Source organism: Xenopus tropicalis, chromosome 4 (genome assembly GCF_000004195.4).
Source record: "Xenopus tropicalis strain Nigerian chromosome 4, UCB_Xtro_10.0, whole genome shotgun sequence".
In the NCBI taxonomy this organism is placed as follows: Eukaryota; Metazoa; Chordata; class Amphibia; order Anura; family Pipidae; genus Xenopus; species Xenopus tropicalis.
Window position 1 is genome coordinate 119775812 of NC_030680.2, and position 27227 is coordinate 119803038.

At 37.9% G+C, this 27227-nt stretch overlaps 1 protein-coding gene across 3 annotated transcripts in view; it reads right to left on the minus strand.

Annotated features, from left to right (window-relative positions):
* prg4 (proteoglycan 4) overlaps positions 1–25280 on the minus strand; it is a 43004-nt gene extending 17724 nt beyond the window's left edge. For 2 of the 3 annotated variants that reach the window (XM_031901071.1, XM_031901069.1), the window contains exons 1-11: positions 25077–25280; positions 24059–24142; positions 16424–16546; positions 14914–15030; positions 12759–12875; positions 8144–8272; positions 6286–6420; positions 3779–3904; positions 2969–3073; positions 2742–2840; positions 1788–1895 (exon numbers count right to left, since the gene is read on the minus strand). In XM_031901071.1, coding sequence (XP_031756931.1) covers positions 1788–1895; positions 2742–2840; positions 2969–3073; positions 3779–3904; positions 6286–6420; positions 8144–8272; positions 12759–12875; positions 14914–15030; positions 16424–16546; positions 24059–24131 — 1132 coding nt within the window. In that variant the 5' untranslated portion in view covers positions 24132–24142; positions 25077–25280. The remainder of the gene's footprint in view (positions 1–1787; positions 1896–2741; positions 2841–2968; positions 3074–3778; positions 3905–6285; positions 6421–8143; positions 8273–12758; positions 12876–14913; positions 15031–16423; positions 16547–24058; positions 24143–25076) is intronic. The other variant, XM_031901070.1, reaches the window with a different exon arrangement.
* Between the last annotated feature and the right edge of the window lie 1947 nt (positions 25281–27227).

Sequence of the window (27227 nt, forward strand, 5' to 3'; positions counted from 1 at the left end):
GAATGCGAAAGGGACAATAGTTTTGTGCATTTAAAGGGGAACTCTTGTGAAACTGAATATTTAAAATGAGCTTTATTTTTATAAATATAATCAATTAAAAATTCTGTGCTGTTTCTGAAATAATCAAACTACATTTCACCACTTGCCCCTCTGCATCTGCCTTTCTTTACTCTTTCTTACTGCAGGAGTCAGAGTCAGATTTTTAATAACAGGACTAATATATATTTTCATTCCAGCACAAACATAATGTAACAAAATAACTGATCGGCACAACCTCTGCATGTAGAGAGACAGGATTTCTGTCAGAGTTAGATATTTTAAAGAGTGAGCTCTAATGCATCTTCTAGGCTGTCAGACTGTCAATCAAGATCTGACTCCTGCATGTAGAGAATCAAGAGACAGATGCTTAGAAGGGGCTATTGAAAAACTTGATTATTTCAGAAATGGGACAAATTTTTAAATTGATAGTTTATGATGATGAAGCTGTAAACCTTAAAAAATGTTGTGCGACAAAAAAAATTTGTCACCCGCGGCTATTATTTTGTCGCACGGCTATTGTTTCGTCGCCCGCAGCTATTATTTTGTCGCGCGGCTATTATTTCGTCGCCCGCGGCTATTGTTTCGTCGCCCGCGGCTATTATTTTGTCGCGCGGCTATTGTTTCATTGCACGCGGCTATTATTTTGTCACGCGGCTATTGTTTCGCCGCCCGCGGCTATTATTTTGTCGCGCGGCTATTGTTTCGTCGCGCGGCTATTATTTCGTCGCCCGCGGCTATTGTTTCGTCGCCCGCAGCTTTTATTTTGTCACGCGGCTATTGTTTTGTCGCCTGCGGCTATTATTTTGTCGCACGACTATTGTTTCGTCGCCCGCAGCTATTATTTTGTCGCGCGGCTATTATTTCGTTGCATGCGGCTATTATTTTGTCACGCGCTATTGTTTCGCCGCTCGCGGCTATTATTTTGTCGCGTGGCTATTATTTCGTCGCCCGCGGCTATTATTTTGTCACGCGGCTATTGTTTCGTTGCACGCGGCTATTATTTTGTCGCGCGGCTATTGTTTCATTGCACGCGGCTATTATTTTGTCACGCGGCTATTGTTTCGCCGCCCGCGGCTATTATTTTGTCGCGCGGCTATTGTTTCGTCGCCCGCGTCTATAATTTTGTCGCGCGGCTATTATTTTGTCGCCCGCGGCTATTGTTTCGTCGCCCGCAGCTTTTATTTTGTCACGCGCCTATTGTTTCGTCGCCTGCGGCTATTATTTTGTCGCACGGCTATTGTTTCGTCGCCCGCAGCTATTATTTTGTCGCGCAGCTATTGTTTCGTTGCACGGGCTATTATTTTGTCACGCGGCTATTGTTTCGCCGCCCGCGGCTATTATTTTGTCGCGCGGCTATTGTTTCGTCGCCCGCGTCTATTATTTTGTCGCGCGGCTACTATTTCGTCGCCCGCGGCTATTGTTTCGTCGCCCGCAGCTTTTATTTTGTCACGCGGCTATTGTTTCGTCGCACGCGGCTATTATTTTGTCGCGCGGCTATTCTTTTGACGCCCGCGACAATTCTTTTTTTACGCCGGTGACAATTTTTGGACGTGCGGTGAATTTTTCCGCGGCGAATTCATGCCTGGCGAAACATTTCGCCCATCACTAGTCCCAAGTTATAGTTAAAAAGTGGAATAATTAGAGAGATTAGCGTCCGTGGGAATGTGGTTTATATATACCCCTAATAGACTTATTTTCCATTTCAGTTTTACATTTTTAATTGAAAGTTTGTTTTTGTCTTTCTATACCTTCTGTATCATCCTCCACCAAAACTTTAATTATTCTTTTCTTTGGACCTTTGGAGACTGGTTTCTTGGTGTCCTTTTTGGCTGATGGGTCTGGGCCCTTAGCAGGATCTGCAGAAACATATGCATCCATGTACAGGCTATAATGGAAACCTATTCTACTGTTACTTTCTGTGCTTGGCAGGGAAATGTAAATGTAATTTTCGTTTTTTAAACTAATAGCATATTTCCTTTCTGACAAAATACAGAGTACTTTCATGTCTAACTGATCATTTGAGTCCATGGAGCAATTTACTAAAATTTGGAGAATCATTTTTTACACTTCATTTTTGTCTGTGTTGACAATGTGAAACTTATTAATTAAGGAGAATTAAACCTTAAAAACTAATATGGTTATAAATGCTTTTATATTTTATATACTGAGCTTAATGCATCAGTCTCAAGGTGCATCTCTATAATAGTCATACACCAGGCCTTCAAAGTTGTGTAAAGGAGCTCCCCATGTTGCATTTGGTTAGAAGTGTCAGTGACACTGCACATGCTCAATGGGCTCCGGGCAGCTGTTTAGAAGCTGAGCTTAGGGGTTGTGACAAATGATCAAGAAGAAAATGTGATTTGTCTTTGATATAAGCTGATGCTTCAGGGCTGATTATTACATTCTAAAGCTAAATGCACTGGTTTTTGAGCTGCCATGTAATAAGGCTCTAAATGAATTACTAATCAGTCTTATATTGTGACATTTATACTCTATATATACATTATATTGTGTGTTGGTCCCTAAGCTCAGGTAATTGCCTTGGTAATTTATAAAAAAAAATTTTTTTAAAAGACCAGATTTGCGCGAGAATAACCTGACGTTCGCCTGACTAACACAAAAGATTCCCCAGTATCATTTATATTTACATTCTCCACTGTGTTTTTGATATTTAGAATGTTTTTTGAACTTCACTTTACTACCTTGCTTTTCATCCTTGGGATCTGTCCCCTTTTTTCTTTTTATATCTTTAGGTGACGGTTTGCTTGGAGGTTTCTTTTTATTGTTTGAACTTGGTGACTCTATGAAAAAAAAAATAATAAAATAGAGAGAATTATTAAATGACTAGAGTTTCAGCTTAATGTTAATGAATTTTTACATGTTTTGGGTCATATATATATATGTATATAGGCTATTTCTATTAAATTACCTTCATTCTCTTGCTTTTTATTGATCTTTTTCTTGTTTGTATTTGATGGGGAACGTTTCTTTGTAGTTTTTGGTGTGGTTGATGAGGACGGATTATCAGTAGAATCTAAAACAATGAAAATATATATGAAATAATGACTGTATTATTATCTATTATGTAAATTGACAATTATTGTTTCTGTTTAGAACAAATTCTGTTGTGGTTATTATTTTTTCCAAACTGATTTTGCCATGTGCTAATGTTGGTGCCTTTGTTGGTTACTTTTTGTGCTAAACAGACATAATGCATTTTAATATGTCTTCTGATTAATTGTTAGAGGTTTTATGTTTCTCTACTCTGTGTACCAAACCAGCCTACTGATATACTTTTGTAATAATGTTTACTTTTCCTTTATATCCTCTCTTTCTTGGGTTTGTTCTAAAGCAATAGTAGCCAACAGAGAATTTTCTGGATTAAAAATACTGGTGAAAAGTCCAGGATTTCTTGGGTAGGTATAAAAATGCAAGTATGGGGATGGGACCTATTATGGAAAGCTAGGAACCTGGGGTTTTCTGGATTTCAATTATTTGGATCTCCATACTTTGCCTACTAAAAAATCATAAAAGAAAACATTAAACAAACGAAATAAGGTTGTTTTCTCCAATAAGGTGTAATTATATAATAGTTGCGATCAAGTACTGTTTCATTATTGCAAAGAAAAATTTTAATTATTTGATTAATGGATGGTATGGGAGATTGGCTTCCCTTAATTCAAAGCTTTCTGGATAGAATGTTTCTGGATAAAAGATTCAAAACCTTTACTAGTATTACCTTCCTGTGAGCCAACTGGATCTGCAGCATCATCACCAACACGCGGAGTTTGGGGTGTCATTAGTATATCTGCATTTTTGTCAGGAGGCGGTGGTACTGACGGAGAGAAACTCCCTCTACCTGGTTCTGTAAATGTAGACATGTTGATGTATTAGAGCTTATAGACAAATGTGTTGGGATATTTGTTAAGGGGACAAAGAAGACCATTCTCCTAATTATTATTAATTCTTCACAAAATACCCCAAAAGCCTTTGTATTGTTTGTCACTCATTACTAGTCTCAGTATGTATTGTAGGGACATGGTGACTGTCCTCGTCCTGCATTTCCTTACTATTCATAATGTACAATACTATGATCACAAAAAGAAACAAATTATATTTTAAAATATTTTTTTTTTTAATGCTGTACAGTTTTGTGGTTCTGTTCTTAATCCTAGTGTTTCAATCACTATACTAATCTAAATAGCCTTGGCGCACCTAGCCACTGTGCTGTTCCTTGTCTCCATCCAGTACATTTCCACATAAACTTGTCTCTTACCTTCTCATTCTCTCTCCTCTACACCTCAAACCAAAAGAATACTTTGTAGAACAAATATCCAGTTGCCTGGTGTGAGCTTTTTTATCAGTTAGTATATGCTAAGTGCATTTTGTAGAGTAAAAGTTATTATCCTTCTATAACATCTCTGCCTTCTTTTATTCTTGTTTAAATTTTCTTAGGTCTGATTTTGTTACCATTATTACATGGGAACTATTTCCATTTCCCTTCTGCATTAAAGGTACAGTAACACTCCTAAAGTTTATGTGAATACACTGATGTGTAACAGCCATGGGGGCAGCCATTCAAGCTAAAAAAGAGAAGGCACAGGTTACATAGGACATAGCATAGAACACAATAGGTTAAGATTCCCGTGTAAGAACTAAACCCATTGTACTTTACAGAGCTTATCTGTTATTTGTATCTAACCTGTGCAATTTAGCCCTATTTAAAATTAAATGTCTGTCCCCATGGTTACACAATATCTTTTAATGTGATATCTATATATTTGCTTTCGTAATATAGTCAGTATACTGAATTGCTAAGATACATCTGAATGTTTCATCTAACTAACTTTGTGTTACTGCATACATTAACATGAGTAAGTCACATAACACAGTGGACAGAGTATAAGTACTGGCATCATTCCCAGTAATCCTGTATCATGACAACTGACGGCAAGACAACAAGGAGTCTTTCTGCACTAAGGATTTTTACTTAGAAAAGCTGGATCAGAAATATCAATGTTGGAGATTATGTGCTTGCATCATGTTTTGAGATTTTACCATGGAATATCCTTTCCTCAGGATACTTTATTGTCTGCAAGTTCAAATGGTGCTTTCTAGAGCATTGTAGTCTGTACATATCCTCCGACCTTCCTCTATTCCCTGACCAAACTTGATCCTGACCATTGACTCCTAGACATCCTTGCTGTGCCCCTATAAAAGTGTCTGCTCAGACTTTGTCTACCCCGTCTGCCCTGTGAACCCTCAGTCTGAATTCTGACTACTCTTTCATTTTGCTTCTTGTGGTTCCTCTTCAGAGAGTTGCCCATACATCCTCTCGCCCACAGAAAGGTCTGTCTTTAAATAAGGGTTTAACCTTGAAGGGGGATGGAGTTGGTTAAACCAAATATCTCATTTACTTTCTCTGTACATCTTTAAAACATGTTGCTTAATTTTAGCAGGATATTTAGTGAATAAAGTACCCTCCTTTGTAATATATAAGGATATCACAAGTCACCGAGGAGTTCCATGACAAGGCCAAAGTGCTTTTATACAAGTCATGGAACTCTCAGGTACCTTCTAATATCCTCATATTTTACAACAGGGGGTGCATTATTTATTATAATATATGTGACAAAAATGACATCACTAAGCACCAACTATAACTGATGGCATCACTAGGCACTATTTATAAAGATACAATTTTCAGGATATTCTTGTGTACTGTATTATATCATAGTACACATATGCTTTGCACTGTTCATATAAGTGAGAAACCATTGGTTCTTCACTAAAAATCTAGTTGAAATTGCAAATATAATCCTATATGCACCTATGTTTCTTAAGAAAGATGAATTATATGAGTCCTTTTCTATTATGGCACATTTCAGTCAGCGTCAAAGCTCCCAAATCTGACACTGCCACCTCTACTGTGAAAAATGTATTCAGTTGCTGTCCCAGTTCCTCACATAAAAGTTGAAACCAAAACACCAACTAAATACATTTTCCAGTTAACTTTTAATGTAGGTCCCTTAAGTGGTCTTTTTTATGCTTGGACATATACCTGTACATGAATTTTATCATAGAACTTAAAGTGCATCTCTGGACTGATAACTTCTAGATTATTTGACCTGTATAAGAATATTTAGATGTCATAAAGCTTTTTAAATCAAATGTCCTTATTTTTTTTCCATAGGGGGTACATTTTCCCTTTACAGCAGGCTTCAGCTGTGATTCAGCATTCTGTACCTGTTGAATTAGCCTTTGGATTCAAATTTTTATCTTTTGGCTTCTTTTTCTTTGAGTCTTTCCTGGTTACTTTTATTGTGGTTCCCTTTGTCCGAGTAGTTGAAAACGTAGATGATGTCTCATTTTCCTCTGTTTCTAGTAAAAAAAAAAAGATATATATATATATATATTATACAATACAATATAATATACAAATATATATATATATACACAGGTATGGGATCCATTATCCAGAATGCCCGGGACCTGGGGTTTTCCGGATAATAAAATTATTTAAACAGTAACTAAACCCAACAGGATTGTTTTGGCTCCAATAGGGATTAATTATATCTTAGTTGGGATCAAGTACAAGGAAATGTTTTATTATTAGAGAGAAAAATAAAATCATTTTTAAAAATGTGAATTATTTGATTACAATGGAGTCTATGGGAGATGGCCTTTCCGTAATTTGGAACTTTCTGGATAATGGGTTTGCAGGATAAGGGGTCTGATACCTGTATATGTTTTTTTGGGGGGGGGGGGTTTGAAGATACTGATTTATCTGCCCAACATTGGCAAACACATAAAAGAATCCTCAGTACTTGTGCTTTGGTTCCATTCATTACAACTCCTTAGGTCTCTACAGCAAAAAAGGGAAAGTTGTGCTCACCACTGACTTTTACACCATTAAGTGGGGGTGCAATGACGCTGTGACCACACAATTCATATGACAGCAACAAGAGATCCTCTGCTCTCAATATGAATTTTGTGATCACTGCCGCATTGCACCCCTGCCTAATGGTGTAAAAGTTAGTGGTGAGCACAACTCCCCCTATAGTTAATACAGGAGCAGTGGCCAGCTCCATGTTGTAGCTCCCACCTTTACCAGCTATAGTCAGGTGATCCCAGTGGAGCCAATAAAAGGGCAAACATTTGGTGGTTTTAACCTTAAAAGCAAGTAAGTTGCAGGTAAAACTCAGTCCCTTTGTTAAATGTATATATGGAAGCAGTAGAATTCTTAATGAATCAGATGGTAGTTTAATGCACAGAATGTCTTAATGTCCTATATATATTGATAATGGGTGAGTGCAGAGGGACTCTTGTTGCTGTCATTAGGCCTTTGCCAGTGCTTACATTTTCAAAGATTTGTAAGCAAGATGTGTAGCTGCATGAAGATAAGCCCTACCTGATGGTTCTTACTACTACGTTTATTTTTCATAGGTTGGTACCCTCTGTTTGATTAAATTTTTTTCAGTAAAAAAATGCATTGTATCTGCTGGGTTAAGCCTTCCTAGCTATTACTTTTACATTTAAGGTAAAGAGACCTTTACACAAATATAATGCCATAAATCACGGTTAAATAGGTAGTTGGTAGAGTGCAAAACTCTACCAAAAGTCTTCCCTACTGCATAATAAATCCCCAAAAATACAAACATACACAACTAGCCATTATCTGAACCCCGAACATGTTTTTACTCCAGGGCAAATAGTTGATTGATACTGACACTTTTTTCATGGGTCATCCTATGAACGGCATATGGTGTGTATAGTATATAAGGGTTATTTGAAAGTGTTTCCTCAAAACCCTTCTAGAAACCGTGCATGCAGTGAGCCAGGAGCAAAGATGTTCTGCAAGGAGCTCGCATGTAGCAAGGCTGTGAGGCACTGCTGGGTGGGAACATCTGAAGGACTAAAAAATACATATTTGGGTCCCCTTTGCTGTGATAGGTACCAGCCTATGAGTGCCAATATACCAAACATATCTTTCATCTTGTACTGTGTATTGTTTGTTCCAAATATATCAACAACATATATCCCAACACTTATTGCTACTAACACTGCAGATTCGTGTTTCTGAAGTTTCCATATTTCAAAATACCTTCAATTTCCTCCTCTGCCTCTACAAGCTTTTTGGGCTTCTTAGGTTTTTTAGGCATTTGTTTTTTCTCTTTCACTGGTTGTGGGGTTATAACAGTTGAGGGGGTTGTTCCTGTGTCCTCGTCGGGCTCTGAAACACAGAATTAAGAGTTGTTTTACTGAAAACGAAAAATACAAAATGGCTCAAAAGTTTGATGAAACCTTTCTGCACTGGAAGCTAAAACACATACTGATTTTAAACTCAAGGTACAGAGTAGAAAAGCGTTGGTCACATGTAAAAATGAACAAGATGTGGCTATTGGAGGCCACTTTTTTACTGGAGTCTATAGTTGAGTTGCAGCTGGAGACTCGAGGGTATGAGTAACAACAAAGAACAGGACATGCATTTTTCTGGTTTGTGTAGGGCGCAGAGATCTGAGCTGTATTAGGTTTGGCTCAAATCTATGTCCTTTGTGGGCAGTAATTCTACCCCCAAAACATGCCCATGTTTCCTAAATACCTTCTGATTCATCTTCATATTCTATAATAATCTTCCTTCTCCTTTTTGCTGGCTTAACAGTAGTAAATGTAACTTTCCTTTTTTTGTTTTTTCTTGGTGACGGTTTTAAACTTGGGGATGAAGTCGCTTTCTCATTGGCATCTGGATTAGAGTTAATATATATTATTATATTTTACAGCGAGAGAAGTCAGAAGAACAGAAGGAACACACAGCTCACACTATACTGTCCATAGTGGCCAATGCCCTCAGGTACAATGAAGAAGTAAAAAAAAAAGGAGCTGAAGATATATACATACAATTTATATATATCTGTACAGTTACTGGGGAACCCCTATTATTTAGTCACCTTCTGTATCTTCCTTTGGGTCTAATACGTTCTTATTTTTCTTCTTTCTTGGATTTTTGGGGTGTTTTTTCATAGACTTTTTAGTAGGCTTTGAGGATGGACTGCTCATTTTTGGGTCTATAAGCAAATACAATGTATAATTTGTAATTACATATTTTTGTAGTAATTGCATTGCTATTAAATTAAAATGATTAAATGATTAAATTAAACGTTGGTATTTAGATGGGGGGTTGGCACTTCAGACAATTAGTTAGCAAGAACAAACTTTTTTAAAACTCAGCTGAATAACTTCAGTTATACATTTATTAAATTCACATATATAGGGGCCGGATTTGAGAACATAGTGCCCCCAGTCCGCCACCTTCCTCCCCTCCCTGCGAGCATGCCCATGCTTAATGCACATCCGGAGCAATGGGGACTGGATGTGCAGAAACTTTAGCATGTCTGGTCCCCATTGCTCCTCATGTGAGGAAATTCCAGTGTGGTTTGGGCGGCATGCCACCCCTAAATTTGTGCCGTCCTAGGCCCAGGCCTTTGTGACCTCGCCACAACTCCAGGCCTGCATATATATAAATGTATATGCTATGTAGGGAATATATAAATGATTTACATATGTCCCCCATAAATCCAGTACATTATTCACCTTCTGTTTCATCCTCTGCAAATATCACTTTCCTATGTTTCTTCCTTCTTGTTTTTTGGGGATTTATTTTCAGAGGCTTTTTAGGGGAGGGTAGTTTGCTTGCCTTTGGGTCTATAAGCAAATGCAATGAAAATTATTGTTGCCTGAAGGTGGCATACTTAGATTTGTTGATGACAATTCTAAAGTTGAATGTTCCAGTGAAGAATGATGCTATAATTAAATTAAAATACATTTTCCCCACATATTCAATGACTAGTAGGTGAATGCTGCTGATCATCTCTTAATGTAGAACATTAGAGATACATTCATGGCTAAGACAAATCTGTACCTTCTTCTTCCATGTTATATTCTTATGCCATTTAATGATCCTTGCTTTCTTTGGACTCTTCTTCTTTAAAACTTCTGTGTTTAGAGTTTTTATAGTTTATTTTGATTCTAAACCCGAAATTTTATGCAAAGCACAAATTGTTAAAAGAGGAGCTGATGGGCCTCTGACAAGCACACTGCACTTATACCTACACATTTCCTTCAAAGATTCAAAGGTTGGAATCTATACAGTGAAGGGCTAACTTGCAAGTCTGTGATTTATAATGAATAGAGAAGACCCTGTTTCCAATTTGCAGTGTAGAAATAGCAGAACTTGCAAGACTAAGGGGCACATTTACTAATCCACGAATCTGAATCACGAATGGGAAAAAATCGTATTGGAAACGCAAATTTCGTAAGATCGCAAATATCACGAAAATGCTTACGAAAAAATCGTATTAGTCACGATAATATCGTATTGGCGATCCAAAGTCACGAAATTTTTGTACCGAACAATTGTAAACAGCGGTAAAACCTTTCTGATTTTTTCGCGCAAACGTCCAAAAAAGTCGTGCGGCGTACGAAAAAGTCGTGCGGACGCCCGAAAAAATCATCGAAAATACGCTCGGAGCGTTCGTGCTTTTGTAAATGTGCCCCTAAGACTACTAAGATGATCTATCTAGCATGTTTGCAATCAAAGAATCGGCACTGAAATAAGTTTTAATGCTAAAAGTAAAAAATGAATGCTGGTTAATAAGGAGGTTGGTACCATATGGAATCACTGTCTTAAAGGTTTAGAGTCTTATGAGAGGTAGACCCAAGAGGTAGACATCATTGTGTCTTGGTGAAAGGAACCATTGGCAATTCTGTAGAAAGCCTTAATGAAAATGAACAATCTACAGTAGATGTTTGGTCAATGTTGGTCACATAAAACTGCAATGGCCACCAAGAGATCCAATGTTACCATCAGAGGAGATAAACTCTCTGTCAACTTTAGTTTGCTAAGTTGTTGTGAGGATTACTTGGAATAAGCTCAAAGCCCTTCATAAATAGTCAAGGGGAACATGCTATAGGCCAGTGATCCCCAACCAGTGGCTCGTGAGCAACATGTTGCTCACCAAACCCTTTGTTGTTGCTCCCAGTAGCCTCAAAATAGGTGCCGATTTTTACATTTCTGGCTTGGAGGTAAGTTTTGGAAACACAGATACAGTTTTACTCCAATCAGAGCCTCCTGCAGGCCACATGGGGCTACCAAATAGCCGATTGTGGCTCACCAGTAAAAAAGGTTGGGGATCCCTGCTATAGGCTATACCCTTCAAAGGAATGTCACTCCGGTAGGTTTAAAAACAAAATAAACTGACTTTGGAATCTTCTGGAGTGTTACCTTCTGGCTGCTGATCAGAACCATTTACATTTTCACCAATTTTATTCTTAGATGGCTTTTTAGGAACTTTCCTTGGTGGGTCCCCATTTCTCTGATCTGTATCTGATTCAAATTAATAATGAAATAGGTCAGTAGGAGATTTTAGTAACCCCTAGAGGTCAGTGAGATTTGCTTTAACTGCACCAAACCAGTATGAGACACAGGAAAACATTTCTTCAAGAGTGGTTTAGGAAAGTTGAAGTGGAAATTGTACATCTATATTGCCTAGGGTAGACTACTAAGGATCATTGGTATGGTATGTTAGTATTGGATTTTAAAAAAAGCTTTAGTAATTACAGGACTGGATCGATATAACCTAATCCTATCATCTCAAAGTGCATAGTGGGTCATTTAAATGCAGGTAATCATTCAGTGCTGTGTAATTATTGCCTTGGGTACTTGGGAACAAATAGCATATTAAAATTCTGTCTCTCCATTATTGGGGAATCTTTATTTATTTAACATGTAAAGCCTACATTTGCCTACAATGTATATCAGTTGGGCACATCTCCCCCACCCAAATGGCATCATGTGTACTGTATATATCCCCTCTGTTTGCCAGCACCATCACATTTTCCTAAAGCAAATAGCAGCTTTCACCTGGCGGCCATTTTTCCCTTGATACATAATCAGTTACATTTAGATCTGCAAACAGCATACACACACAGACACACACAGACCCTTATTCAGCATACATTTCATCAAGAATACAGGCTCACACAGGCGCAACACGGCACGGCTGATTTAGATGCAGAGCAATTGCATTCAATTTTACATTTTCAATGATTGAGGTATTCTTGCTTCAGTGCTAACACAGTTACATTGTACTCTGAGCAGCTTCCCAGACCATTAGAAAGTGACTTTATTCATTATCCTTAGTGTAGACCAACACATTTCTGCGGTGCGTTAGAGAGCTTGTCTCACACTATTACTGCCCCCACTGGAGCATACAGCCTAACGCTGACAAGGGAAGGATTTGTGATTGGTTACTCGTGCAAAGATATAGAAACGACAATGATGGAATTTTATTTATCAAGTACTCACTTTGGAGTCAAAGTCATTCAAATATATTGCTTATGTAAGCATAAAGTATGGCTATTGTAAATTATAAAGACATTAAAAGTCACAGTTTTTTGACCATATAAAGGCTCCAAGCCTACATCAGCGTGTCTTTATAAAGGTCAAAACGTCGCATTTATATAAGGAATAATGTACCTTCCTGAAATAAGGAATATAAAAGTCTCTGAAGACTTCCATAATAATATGATTCTGGAAGTCTTAACTGACTTTTATTGGGCCATCAAGGGCCTCGTTAAGCACAGATTATAACTAATAACATTACTAAGCATTGTTTTAGTTTAGATTTAAAGTTCTTACAAATGTTTATATTTATATTTACCTTGTGGTACTTTATCTGCCTCTGGTTCCTTGTCAGTGTCTTTATTCCTTGAGGGATCAGGGGGGCCACGTCTCTCCTCAGGGGGCGGTGGGGCAGGCGAGCGTCTCGAAATTGGTTCTGTTTTTAGAAAAATATTGAGGAAAATATCCCAATATAGGCATATTTAACATAAATACAAGCTTTCTTTATAGTTTCTTGTTTATATAAAATCTGGTTGAGCTCTATGTGATTAATTTATATGTGTTCTATAGTTATGGAGATTTATGCTGTACACTATAGTTCCCCCTCCATTATTAAATATTTTTTATACACATACATATATATATATAACCACTAGCATTACAGGACAGGATGGTACCCCAGGCCTAAACACACTGGGACTTATTTGTTAGCTACTGATACTACTCTACTACTGATAGTTATAGAAAGGATTTACATACCATCTGGGGTGGACCTTAATTGTATGTTGGCTATAGAAAAATATAGACCCATAATAGAAAGGTTCATGGGAAAAGAACTGATTTGGGTATGTAACATTAAGGCAAACAGACAATTGCATTGTTGTACAGTGTTGGACTGGGCCCACCAAAAAACCATAGACCCACTCTCCAAACTATTTGTGCTCCTCTCTTCACTCAACCCCTTTATTGTCCTAGTCCCTTGACTTTCCATACAATCATCTATTCTATCTATTTAGCATCTTCATTCCCATACAGAAATAGGGCCTTACCATGACATAAGCCAAATGGCTAAAAGCAGAAAGGCTTGATAAAAGGCCACACCTGGCCTGAAACGTTGCCGGAATGCCCTAAGATGTATGCAATAAAGGCATTTTAAATAAGAAACACTTATGGTGCTGTTCAAAATTGTTTTTCGTCTGGATGTGCCGATGGAGAGTGGCCATTGGAGAACGTGCACTGCTGCTAAACGTATTCAAGGTATTGTGCTGACTATTACTTGCTAAAAGCAGAAGGGCCCACAGACACCTGGGTCCACTGGGAATTTTCCTGGTGGGCCAGTCCAACACTGCTGGTGTAGGAGCTCACAAACTACACCTTTGAAGCAGAAACCAAGCCCTTGTTTTCTAACCTTTATCTTTAACATGGAAATTACCCAGCTCCCTTGGATACCCTACAATAAGAACTAAAATCAGCAGTAGTCTAAATTAGGCAAAGGCCAGAGTCTAGTCAAGAGAGAGAGAGAGACTATTGCCCAGCTAAAGCTACAGTAGTTAGGTAGTTTTTTTTTAGCCTTTGTTCAATATGGTAACCATGGTAAAGTGGGGGGTCTCAGTGCAGGTTATAGGGCACCTCATCAGTTCAGGAGGGTTATGTTGTATAAAATCATTAGGCAAATTGAATACAAACAGTGGCCTGATCAGTCAGGGAGTCCTATTTATAACTCAGGCAGTTAGTAGTCAGGCCAAGTTTAGCTACAGACAGCAGGCAGAAAATAGAAGGTAGAAATAGAAGTAGTAGAAATGGCTATGATACTATAGATGCTGTGTCAATAAGACTAATTTCACACCTGCCATTTTCTCTGCCAGTGGTAAAAATGCCAACATAGATTTTTAGGCAAAAAAAGTACACATGGCCACACTGTGAAAGGTGGAAGCATTGCTGTGTTTTGCCAGCATTTATACACCAGCAGAGCAAACTCCAGGTGGGAGCAACCTAAATGGCAGGTAAATAAGTATTTTACAAAACAGGGGCAAAATGTACAAATCAACATGTTGTATTACTGCCCAATTTCTAATTTTCCTTCATGTGCCCAAGAGATCCAGGAAATGCCAATTCATCACAAAAGTATCTCAAAATCTCTTATTAATTCCTTTGCCCTTTGCTTCAAATGTTTGAATGTCAAACACCCACCAATAAATTAGCCTGTTATTGATATGTGTGGTGTGTTTGCTCATTTATGGAAGAGTAATGATAGGTCTAAAGCAACTGGACTTTCTGAGCAACCTTCAAAACTTTTCATCACTGATCCAAGTAACTTCTTTCATTCAACAAGCTGCTCAGATGAGTTGTGATGCCTTATAAAGATTACTAAGAAAGTCTGCTTGGTTACACTTCTCACTTCTAGATACTATACAGTACCTGAATGAATAATAACTTTCATAGGCAGGGTAAGAGTATAAAATATAGGTACTTACTAGCACACATTGACTCAAAGTCTGGGCAGCACTTGCCATAATTTAGACAGTTGGGGTCACAATCACACGCCTGTCCTCTTATAAAGCCTTCGTGGCATCTTCCGCGGCAGGAGTTTTCTGCATGAAATTCGTACACAGACACTAACCACACAAGTCTCTAGGAAAGTTGCTGAGCTTCACAAGTTTTCAAGTGTAACAAACTGCATACAAGACAATTTTGAGTAAACAGTTCCTAGATGAACATTATGTTCATATAAGACATCCATATTGCCCATCATTTTGATGTTGTAGTTTCCATTGTATATATTTGGGAATTCAACCAGCTGACCTCTGACAAGTGTCTTACAACTTCCAGTAGGTATTGTATACCAGGTATTAATTCCTTTATCCTTGGCAGAAAGTCTAGAATGAGATTCTACCAAAAAAAATGATTACCATAATATTGTGACATCCAGTGCAGGCTCTTGTGTTTATTGTTCTTTGCAGGTAAGGATGGAGTGAAGGTAACATTGCCATATTGCCACAAGCTGACTTCAAGAAGCTGTGGTTGGTAGGCAATGCCAGATGCTGTGTGTTGGATTTAGTTACACAGCAAAACAGGAATCTTAGCATGACTAATACTCCATCCGTACAGTCATGAAACTTTCCATACTGCAGCATTGCAGTTCCTAGGAAACCCTTTCCAGCTTAGCTGGGTGGGGATCATGTAAGCTGCTATTCCGGTCAAAACACATTCACAAACATATTCACATGTATTCATGTTTTTGGTCAAGTATTATCTCCAGTTCCCAATGCAATTCCCAAAAGAAAGTCCAAAAACAGACATTCTAGGTTACCATGCAACCAGCCTGTTTTATTTGTCTTACTTGTATTTACACAGTGGCCATAGGCATATTTCTGGGTATTTCCTACATCCATTGTTTTATACTTGTTCCATAACTGCCTACAATGACACAAGTCGTATCTACTGGTTAGGTGGTCATTACATTACCTTGTAAAACGTTTCTATGTTCTTTGCTTTAGTAAATGGTGAGCCAAATGCAATTTGATGAGAACTCTTATCTTATGGTTTTTTACCTTAAACTAAGTCTATGGGAAAATATAGAACTGAATTAGGAGATAGGCTTTCTCATCAAATTGAATTTGGCCAGTTGTTTGGTCAGAGGCCCTGCAGGTGAAAACAGTCTATCTGCTGGTTGGATTATATGGCTATGAATTGTATGACTAAATCTATTCCATTAATATTAAAGTTGGATAGACAGGTGAAGGAACATATTTATAAGAAATAATTTGTCTGTCTCCAACCCACGTTTCATGTGAGCAATCTTGTGTTTTTATTAAGTTTTAACTCTATTCATTATTAATCCATGGTCTTTTTGGCACTTTTTAGCCCACCTTAAGCTAAGCTTACTGACCGCTCTGTTTAGATAAAGACCTGCATGGTGCATAAATATCCATATTTACACTAAAAGCCAGAGCTCTAGGAAACCTCTTAGGGTGTTCTTATTACCTGTTGTGCACACTGCCTTGAAGTCCCGGCAGCATTCCATAAAAGACATACAGTTATAATCACAATGGCAAGTATGCCCTCGAAAATACCCTTCACCACATCTCCCAACACAGCTTCCTTCACCTATAATTAAAGAGAAACATGACCTAAAATTACAAAATATCTGTCAAATGCATACACCAGACTTAAGCTGGGTAAACACAGGCAAATTGCTTGTGGGGCCAATGATCATAAAGATGATGAGCCTAAGTAATCTTCATGAATACAGGTCCAGATCCATCATTTCCACTCTTTCCGATGAGGTGTATGAACTTTTACACCCATTCAGCTAATGCTCATTTATTTGCTGAATTTTGAGAAGAGTTGGGAAATCAGTTTAGTTTAAGGCAGATGTCAGACAGTTTGTTTGCAACTGGATATTATCCACATCTGCATGTGTGTACCCATCTTAAGGACACCCTGGATGGGACTCTAAAAAATTATCAAAAGGCAAAAAATACACAGAAAAACATTTTGATGCATTTGCTTATGTAATTTTATGGTGCATTTGGCTTTTCAAAGAATGTTCAGGCTTTATGTGCCCCTTTCACCCTATAATAATATTGAAAGTTAAAGTTTTATATTGGTTCTCATAAACCCAGAAGATATGCAGCAATAAATTAAGAAGATACAGAATTCCAAAGCACCATCCAGCAAACTGATATATTGTAATACTTAAACCTTATCTCAGTTGACTGAAACATGCTGTGTTCAACTGTATTGTACCTTAATTCATTACTTTAATATAATGCATGGCCAGGCATTGGTACAAAAGTACCAAAACAAAAGTATATACAAGATTAATAGAAATGTGCAACATTCATCGGCGCTCTGTAGGAATCAAACAGATTGGATAAAATTAAATCACACTTATCTTTACCAAAGATTAACATTTGTGAACACCAAACGTTATCATTTCAGTATGATAAATAATTCAGTGCTTGTTCAGACACAACCCCCATGCTCTGTCTACTTTACACGCTGTCTCTAATTAGCAAAGTATTGGGAGGATATTGGCTGGAACTAAAGTCGGGATTTGTTGAGTGATCACAGAGATCTAAGGCAAAGTACTAGTTGAAGGTTTATTGATGCAGAAAAAAAGGCATTTTAGGAAGCAGTAAAAACCCTGAGGGAATATTATTATTCTAAGCGACTTTCAAATGTGCATTAATAACACATTCAAACTAAAGAGTCCATGAAAATCCTACGGACAAGTCAGAAACTGTCCAAAGTCTTACAAGTCTGCAGAATGAATGGCCTCATAATCAGCAAAAGGTTGTCAAAATGTGCCTAGTGCTTAGTTACAACTGAGATGAATATTCGGCGTATACCATACAAAATGACAAATGTGGAAGAAGCTAAACTGGAAGAGTTTGCTAAAGATCTACAGCACCTTCTAGACACAGTACAAAAAACAAAGGTTGGTACCTCTAAATAGGACATTTGGTCTTGTATAAAATTGGTGAAGTTGTTGATAAATTAGTAGACTTTTTCCAAGATAGTTCTTGAGTCATAGCAAATACTCGCTTCCAACAACTTCAGAAATGATACAGTCTAAACATGGACCTCATAATTTGCAGCCAAATATGGAGGAACCAGTCAGAATAACCTAGACCTGCAGCCCACTGTGGTTTAGATCACAAACTTCTTATTGCAAAGAAAACAAAAACTAACTTGATACAAACTGCAAGTTCCTGATGAACTATGGGCAGAAGTTGATGATATCATTGGGGTGGCAACAACAACCACATCCCAACCAGAAAGATCATTTGAAAGGGAAATTGATTGTCTGCTAAAGCTTTGGTAATAGCTGAGAAAAGAAGGACAACAAAACAAAAAGAACAACTAGAAAAAGTTATGTCCAGCTGAATACAGAATTCTAGAGAACAGCAAGATGAAATAATGAGTTGTACCTAAATTAATAACATTAGACAACTTAAAAAGAATGACACAATGGGTAAGACAAGAGATCCCTTTAGTAAGACTGGAGCAAATAGGGGAATCTTCAACAAAAATTAGTATGTTACAACGTAAGAATTGTAGGATTAGGAGCAGATTGTATGTATGTATATCTTTATTTATAAAGCGCTACTTATGTACGCAGCGCTGTACAGTAGAATACATTAATACAAACAGGGGGTTAAAGATAATGGATAAATACAAAGTACAACAATAAATACAAATAAATACAAGGTACAGTTGCAATAAGAGTCAGAAACATAAGATGAAGGAGGTCCCTGCCCCGTAGAGCTTACAATCTATATGGGAGGGGTAAAAAGAAATTACAGGAATACGCAAAGTACTTATATATTTATATGAGGGACCCAAACTTCTATGTCATATATTATGGTATGTTTCTGGGTTTGTAAGTATGAACAAGGATGAATTTGTTAAATTGGAGCTCAATGGTCTCCCTATTTCACCAATGTTTCTAATATTTCAGTCTGGCTCTGAATGCAACATATTTGGCTATAAAATTGGCCAAATAAAGGAGCACCCACATGGACATCAATGACTGAAGAATCCATTGCATCTAAAAATCAGTCTTCTTGATTTAAACACATTAGAAACATTTAGAGGACATGTAAAGCCTACATTTGCCTACAATGTATATCAGTTGGGAACGTCTCCCCCACCCAAATGGCATCATTTGTACTGCATATATCCCCTCCGTTTGCCAGCACCATCACATTTTCCTAAAGCAAATAGCAGCTTTCACCCGGTGGCCATTTTTCCTCTGATACATAATCAGATACATTTAAATCTGCAAACATCCTACACACACACACAGACCCTTATTCAGCATACATTTCATCAAGAATACAGGCTCACACAGGCACAACTGTCTCTGATAAACGTTCTGCTTTGAGCACTGTAATGGTAAAGCTGAGCTCAGGAGGAAAAAGTAAAGCAGGCAGCTAGAGCTGAGTTTCTATGGGAACCAGCAATGCCATCTTTTCATTGGCTGCTAAGCTGGGGGGCGTGTTTAGTAATCTGAGCTTAGAACAACTGAGCATGCCCAGGAGCCAACAGCCAAAGCACATTCCCGAGGGAGGGGGCCGAGTGGGTTAGAGGAGGAGAAGGAAATCTAAGTGATAAAGGGCATGGTGCAGCATTACTATTAACCTCTGGACAACCAGTGTGGCAGGTATTGAAAGATTTCAAAGAGGTTGTTCACTGATTAATTTTGTGGGGTGTTTACATGTCCTTTAAGCTAAATCCTGGGCAATGGAAAGCCAGGCTTTCTGTGTTTTGTGGCAAAGAGTAGCCAAAGATTTGTCCTGACTTGTAACCATACATATGATTTGCTGATTTTTAACTATACATCTTGGACACTTAAATTAAATGAGTCCTAGAAAATATTGCTCATAATAAGGCTAAATTCACTGGATAATGGAGCAAGTTAGGGAATTACAGAAAAACATTGATTTTTTGACCATGTAGAACATAACAACATAGCCAATGATAACAAAGGTTTGTATATCAGGCCCATGGCAGATAACTATGAAAAGTCAAGAGTTGAGCATTCCTTGAACTGCTACAAAACAAATAAGTCTGCACTAAAGGAAAATAAATAATTGTGTAACTAAAGCTCAATTACTTTGTGCAAAACCCTCTTCAAATTCAGATCTCTGAGCTTCAAGTAGAGCCTTTAGCTCCATTGGTGAGTCTGAAGAGTTTAATAGGTTCTGTGTTTACCAAAACTCTTGTGGAGCCCTGGGCTTCCTGAGCCGGGACAGTACAGTAAGATAGCAGACTGCCAGCACAGTGACAGCAGTAGACAGGAAGTGAAACCTGGCCAAAGTTCAGGACAAACGGCAGACAGTGGAATCTTCTGAACAGGCTGAGGTCAGGGAAGGCAGCAAAGAAAAGAAACAGGACTAAAGCCGGCCATACTGATATTATTGTATGAAACATTGTTTCATACCATATTCGGCGTGTGTATGGCAGATTGACAAGGTGATTGATATCGCAAAGGCTGCGGGTATTGTTAGTCTCGTTGATCAGGCAGGTTAAAAGGTTTTGATCGGGTGCTGTTGAAGGCACCCAAGCAAAATCTACATTTAGTGCTGATGATTCAGCCATAAACTTCAATGGGGAAACAACCAGTGGTCGCAGGAAAGATTGTTATTGCTACATGTATGGCCAGCTTTAAGCAGGGTCTGTGGAAACAGATTCTAATAAGATAATTTAGCTGATTAAGAGATCTTCAAGTTTCTAATTAGATATATGATATCATAATGCATGGATATGTGCCTTAAGGACAAAGCTGCTATTCCACATCATAATCAACATACAAAGTGACTAAGGTGCAGAATAACCAAAGTTATTAGGAAATGTCTTTTTTCTAGATATGGGAAAGTTGTAGGGCCTTCTAATAGGCTGCATTTGATACATTTCCTACAGGAGAAAAACTTTTTCACAACATTCAGCCTTGGTTGATTGAATTTAGAAAAGACTTGGAAGGTTTTGACCCAAAGTATAAAAGCTTTCATAATGGGGACAAATGCTAAATAATACCAGCAAATGATGCCAACTTTAATAGGTCTGCCCTTGGTATAACAAACTGGTGAATTTTCTGTCTGTGAGTGCCAATATGCTGTTCAGCTTTTCCTAGTCCAAACAGCCCCATTAAAGGGGGTTGGTTTCTTTTCAGAACCACATTACAACTATATATCCCTTTCTTTCTAGGTTTGCAGGTACAGTATGCCTGAAGTCTTGTTTTATGGTTTGTCTGGAACAAGACTGAGATAATTCATAACAAATCACTCACAGTCAGCAGGCAGGGCCAAGACAAACAGAAGGACAACAACCTCAGTTAAAAAGCTTCGGTCATGTATCACACACCCACTTCCACTTAAGACATATTAAAAATGAGACAAACTCTGAAATGCTTATATTTTCCCATAAATTTAGGACCTGAAAGTGATTACAGACATATCCAATGCCAACATCAAACTTTCCCAATGAACGTATCTTTCTTTCATTCTCCCAGGGGCTAAGTAACTCATGTGATTCTGTTTTGCCATTATCCACATCTTCAGTGTATAGATTGTATCCAGTAGATCAGGGGTCCCCAACCTTTCTTATTTGGGAGCCACAGTCATATGTAGAAATACTTGGAGAGCTACACAAGCACCATAAAAGTTCATGGAGGTGCCAAATAAGGGCTGTGATTGGTTATTAGGCAGCCTCTATGCACACTATCAGCTTACAGGGGGCTTTATTTGGTAGTAAATCTTGTTTTTATTTAACCAAAACTTGCCACCAAGTCAGGAATTAAAAAATAACTACTTAGTTTGGGGGCACTGAGAGAAACATCCAAGGGGTTGGTGAGCAACATGTTGCCCCTGAGCCACTGGTTGGGGATCACTAGTAGTTATATATTTACCTATATCTACCCATAAGGCAGTTCACTGATCAGAACAGGAAGTTAAAGAGTTACATGAGGTCCTATAGAATATATTTCACTTCAAGAACTGACCTAGAGGACAGAACATCTCAGCCTGCAGTAGGAGACCCCCCTGGCAGCTGAGGAGGGGTATAGTATGAGAGGGCAGCCAATTCTGTTTTAAGAGGCTCAATTTCTAAGATCTCTCTTGCCCTGGGCAATGTAGGAATGATGAAAATGACAAATTTGTCAAATAAAAAATAAAAATTTATATTGGGGATTTCCAGCCTGCAATAAACCTTCAGCTGCTGACGGCATGCTTGGAACCAAGTCCATTAACAGTTGGAGCGATGCAAGTTGTATAGCCCCAACAGAAATTCCACAAGTTATTACAGAAACTACAGCCCAGAATGTTCCCCTATAATGACCCACTGTATATTCTATTTATACATATATTGTCCCAGTTTAAAACCCCTCCTGAAACAGATCATTCTCGCACTGTATTTTCTCTAGGTACATCTCTTAGGGTGCTGAGACCAAGTCAAGTGCCCAGTGAAGGTTATAGATCTGCACTATATACAGCATGCTTCATGGCTAGTACAAACACCAGAACAAAAAAACATTAGCATGTAAAAAAGACCCATAATTATACAGGATAGTTATGTGCATCTCCTATACCCCTTTATCCACAGGGGAACCTGTACAGCCCATGAATATCACCAAAACCCACAATGTCACAAAAATTTTAAGGGCTCTGGCACACGGGGAGATTAGTCGCTCGCGACAATTCTCCCTTGTCACGGGCGACTAATCTCCCCGAACTACCATCCCACCGGCGAAAATGTAAGTCGCCGGTGGGATGGCACACGCTGCGCAGGCGATTTTGCCTGTTGCCTTGCGAGGCATTTTCGGCGATTTGCCGAAATCGCCTGCGCAGCGTGTGCCATCCCACCGGCGACTTATATTTTCGCCGGTGGGATGGTAGTTCGGGGAGATTAGTCGCCCGTAACCATAACAAGGGAGATTTGTCGCGGGCGACTAATCTCCCCGTGTGCCAGAGCCCTAAGGGTGAAGACATGGAGCTACTAGTAGCAGTTAGCAGTTAAATAGACAATGCTGATCATTTACTGATAATTGTCTCTATGTGTGTATTACCAGAGGCAATTCTCAGTATTGTTTATGGCAGGGTATTTTCTGGCGTTCAGTAGCCATGAAAAAGTAGCTGCTATTAGTAGCACCATGTGTCTTCACCCTAAAAGAAAGAATACATACTGGAGGCCAAAGGCAAACAGGCAACCTTGGGAAACTGAAGACAAGATTACAAATACTGTATTTGGGACAGCAAACTGGTTAAGACAGCAAATAAATCAAACCAATGAGTAAAGGCACTTTACCCAGAACACAATAGGTAGTACACAGGTAGTACACAAATTTACAAAAAATTAACTGAGCACACAGGCACTTTTTATGAATACACAAAAACATTTCCAATACCCGTACATTCTGTGCTTGCAACAAATAACTGGAATGTCCACTTGTATCTCTTTGGCTCAGCATATACATTCATTTAGATTCCCATGACAACACTTTAAAACAAATTCACATTGTAAAGATATGTAGATAGACAGAGAGATGATCAATAGATAGATAGATAGATAGACAGAGAGATGATCAATAGATAGATAGATAGATAGATAGATAGATAGATAGATAGATAGATTGATAGATAGATAGATAGATAGATAGATAGATAGATAGATGACAGATAGATGATAGATAGATAGATAGATAGATGACAGATAGATAGACTGTTCTATAACTAGATACATATTACATTATACATACTGTAATATTTGGAGCTACCAGTTTACTTGTCTTTGCTGATACATTTTCTATGAGCGACAAGAGCAGCAACATTTTTTCAAGATCTCTAGGGTTCAGCATGCATCCTTTGATAAATATACTGAGATCCAATCATTTAATGAAACATTTACAATCTTGTACATTATATTTAATCAGTATGTCACAAGTTCACAACACATAGAACATTTGGGTTTAGAATGTTCGCTAAATATCAGCATTGAGATTTGTTTGCTTGAAAACATTATGTAACATATGGCATGTTGCCTGTGTATGGTGTAGGCATAGATGAATAGGATCTACGTTTATTCCCATAGACAACCACATTATCTACTGGATCTTACCTTGAGCCGACACCGCGGAAGAGAGAATGAAAAGACATACAACCACTTGTGTGATATAATATTTCCTTTCCATAGTAAGGATACCTGTGGAACATACACACAAGTTAGTTTCAACATCATTTTAATATAAAGTGTATTATATAACCAGTCTGCTTATATAGTAAAGTGATTGAATAGAATGATGGCTCACTACAAGGGGAAATATAGGTAAAAACAAGAACTTTATATAAGAAAACTATATGACTGTAGCATTCCCAAGTGTCCAGTTTCACACATAGGCCTGATTAGAAGGAAGTGACTGATGCAAAGGAAAACTGATTCCTTAATGCTCACAATGTGTATCACATGCTGTGAAATCAACTCAAATGAAACATACATGGAGGTTATTTTCATATCATTTATCACTTGAATTTTCATTGTCACTTCTACTAAATAAATACATTTACTAATATTTTTATCTTTAAAATTGTTGAAATTTATTTCAAAGTGATACTAACACCTACATACCTACATGAAAACACTAACTGATGCAGATGTCCTGGGCTTGCACTTTATTTAACTGATATTGCTGCAGTTTTGGAGCTAGAGCAGCCTTAACATACAGCTCTGACATTTCACTGAGCATGAAAATGGAAAGGTTCATCTTATGAAAATAAAGAACTTTCTAAATACTGTATAATCAATTAAAAATTCTGCACCATTTCTGAAATAATCAAAATACTCATCAGTACCCCCTTCAGCACCTGTCTCCATACTCTCTTCATGCAGGAGTCAGAATTAGATTTTAATTGACAGTTAGATCAAATACATGGGTGTGTGCCCCCTTTGCCTAGGCAATGTATGAGCTGATAGGGGGATAGTGAAGAGTAACTTGATTATTTCATTAATGTTACAGAAAAGAATTTTAAAGAAATACCCCTAGCCATAGCATAATGTAGGCATCAATAAATTACATATATTGCACTCTCAATATACTGTATGAAACTTTAGTGATGCACTACAAAGAGTCTGCACTCACCTTGCAAGGAAGAAATAGTGAAGCTGTGTTCCCACGCTGGACTTTTTGGATTATATAGTGCTGTAAATACTGTATATTGGTCACAACCAGTCACAGAAAAGCTTAGTGGAAAATGGGAGTTGACCTCTGATTTAATGAAACTTAGCTTTCCACTGCTGCTGGAAAATGAAGCAAAGTCAATGGCATTGAGCAATAGTCTGAGACACATAACGTTACAAGTGAGATAATCAGTTAAGTATTTTTATCAATAATTCAGGGCTTCAGGGAGACCTGGTTCAGTTACGGACCGTTATTATGCAATCCATGTAACAATGATGAAGTGACATTTTCTTGAAGGATAATTTATGAATTTCATATGTTATTGTAGTGCATGATTCATTGCTGTGTATATGAGAAGAACAGGACAAAAGTGGTAAGGACCCCTTTTGGACCACCATCAGCCCTGTCTTATGCAATAACCCTTTAGAAACCGCACACCCCCAGACCTGGAAGAGCTTGTTCTATTAAAATTTTCTAAGGAACTTTTTTTTTACCAGCAAATGTTTTTTTATGCTTCATTAAGGCATTGATAAAGCTGACCATACACACAACGATATTATCGTACGAAATATTTGATGCGTGATGTGCCAGAGCAAAATCTACGTACAGGGCTGAATCGGCAGGTGGAGGTAGAATTCTTATTGTTTGTACCTCAATATCTGATAATTCAGTTCTGAACGTCAGTAGAGGGTGGGAACGACTGATGGTCGCACGAAAGATCATTATTGCTAGGTGTATGGCCACCTTAAGGCCATAGTCTTCTATTTGTCTCATGGTAGTCCCTGTAGAGGCTGGTAGTACAGTTCTGCTCGTTTGTTTCTGAAACTGAGTACAAGTTAAAGGGAATTTAAACCTCCAAAACATGAATTTCTATAAACAGAGTAACTCCCTGGGAACTTGAGTGCCTTTTTTAGTGGTTTCTTTTTCAGTTTTAGACTGCTAATAACTTTCAGCACAACAACTGTTTTGAAGGAAGCAGCCCTAACTATCTCTATGCGCTTCCTACATTCAGTTAACCTCAGGGTTGCTGACTGTCAGTTGAGTCAAAAGTCTTGTATTAGGAAGTAGGGGCATCATTTAATAAATGGTCTTGAGTTTGCTACATGTCTAGTAACTGGTCGCAACCTTTCAGCAGGTAGTATTTACTGGCTGGCTTATGAAAAGTTGCTAAAGGTTATTATACTGTATATGGGTGAATGTAAGACTTTTTATAACATTACTCCATTGTTAATGCAAGTATCTTATTAGCCACTATCAACACATGAATACAGGTTAGTTAACCTGGTACATCTTCTATGATTGTGTAAAATGTATTAATGAACAAGCACTATATTGCAATAAATAAGGGAACACCTGTCTCTTCAAAATATACAAGAGGTAAAGGAGCTTGGTAGGTCTGACCTATAAGTAAGTGAGTGGTCAGAGTTGGCAATGTCACCATCAAACTACTAAGCAGAGCTCATTGAGTGGAAACTCCTCAAGGATCAAAGAATCCTGGCAAGGGTGCTCTTGCTTTGGAAAGGCTTCCTCCATTGGTTTATATAAATGGGTTCCTGACTGAGCTGTAAGCAAGTATAGCAAATAGATTTATCTTTACACACAGTTGATTTGTATATTTTCTATAGGCAATGTTACCTATTATATATTTATCTTCATGTTGTTGGCTTACGCAAGTTTATGTGAATTACTCTGATGCTCATTTGGAAAGCAGTCACATCCTCAGGATCAGATGACTATATAAAAAGGTATTTTATTATATTCTACCCCTGTTGGCCATGCTCCTAATTGGCGAAGCCATTGAGGTTAAAGATAGTTTTTAGTATGTTATAGAATTTACTATTCCTAGTAACTTTACAATTGGTCTTCAGTATTTACTTTTGATAAATATATGGCCTCCTTGCTGCTTTGATCTTGTCTGTTGTTTCCACATGCTTTAACAACAACCAATGAATTAAAAAAATATACTAAAAAATACTTAACTCTGGAGCGCCCTCCTCTGTCCAGACTTCCCAGATGAGGTCTTATGGGGTAAAATAAAATAAAATAATAAAAAAAAACAAATATAGCGTAATACAGTAATATGATATTAATAATCACCCCTCTAAACGTGTT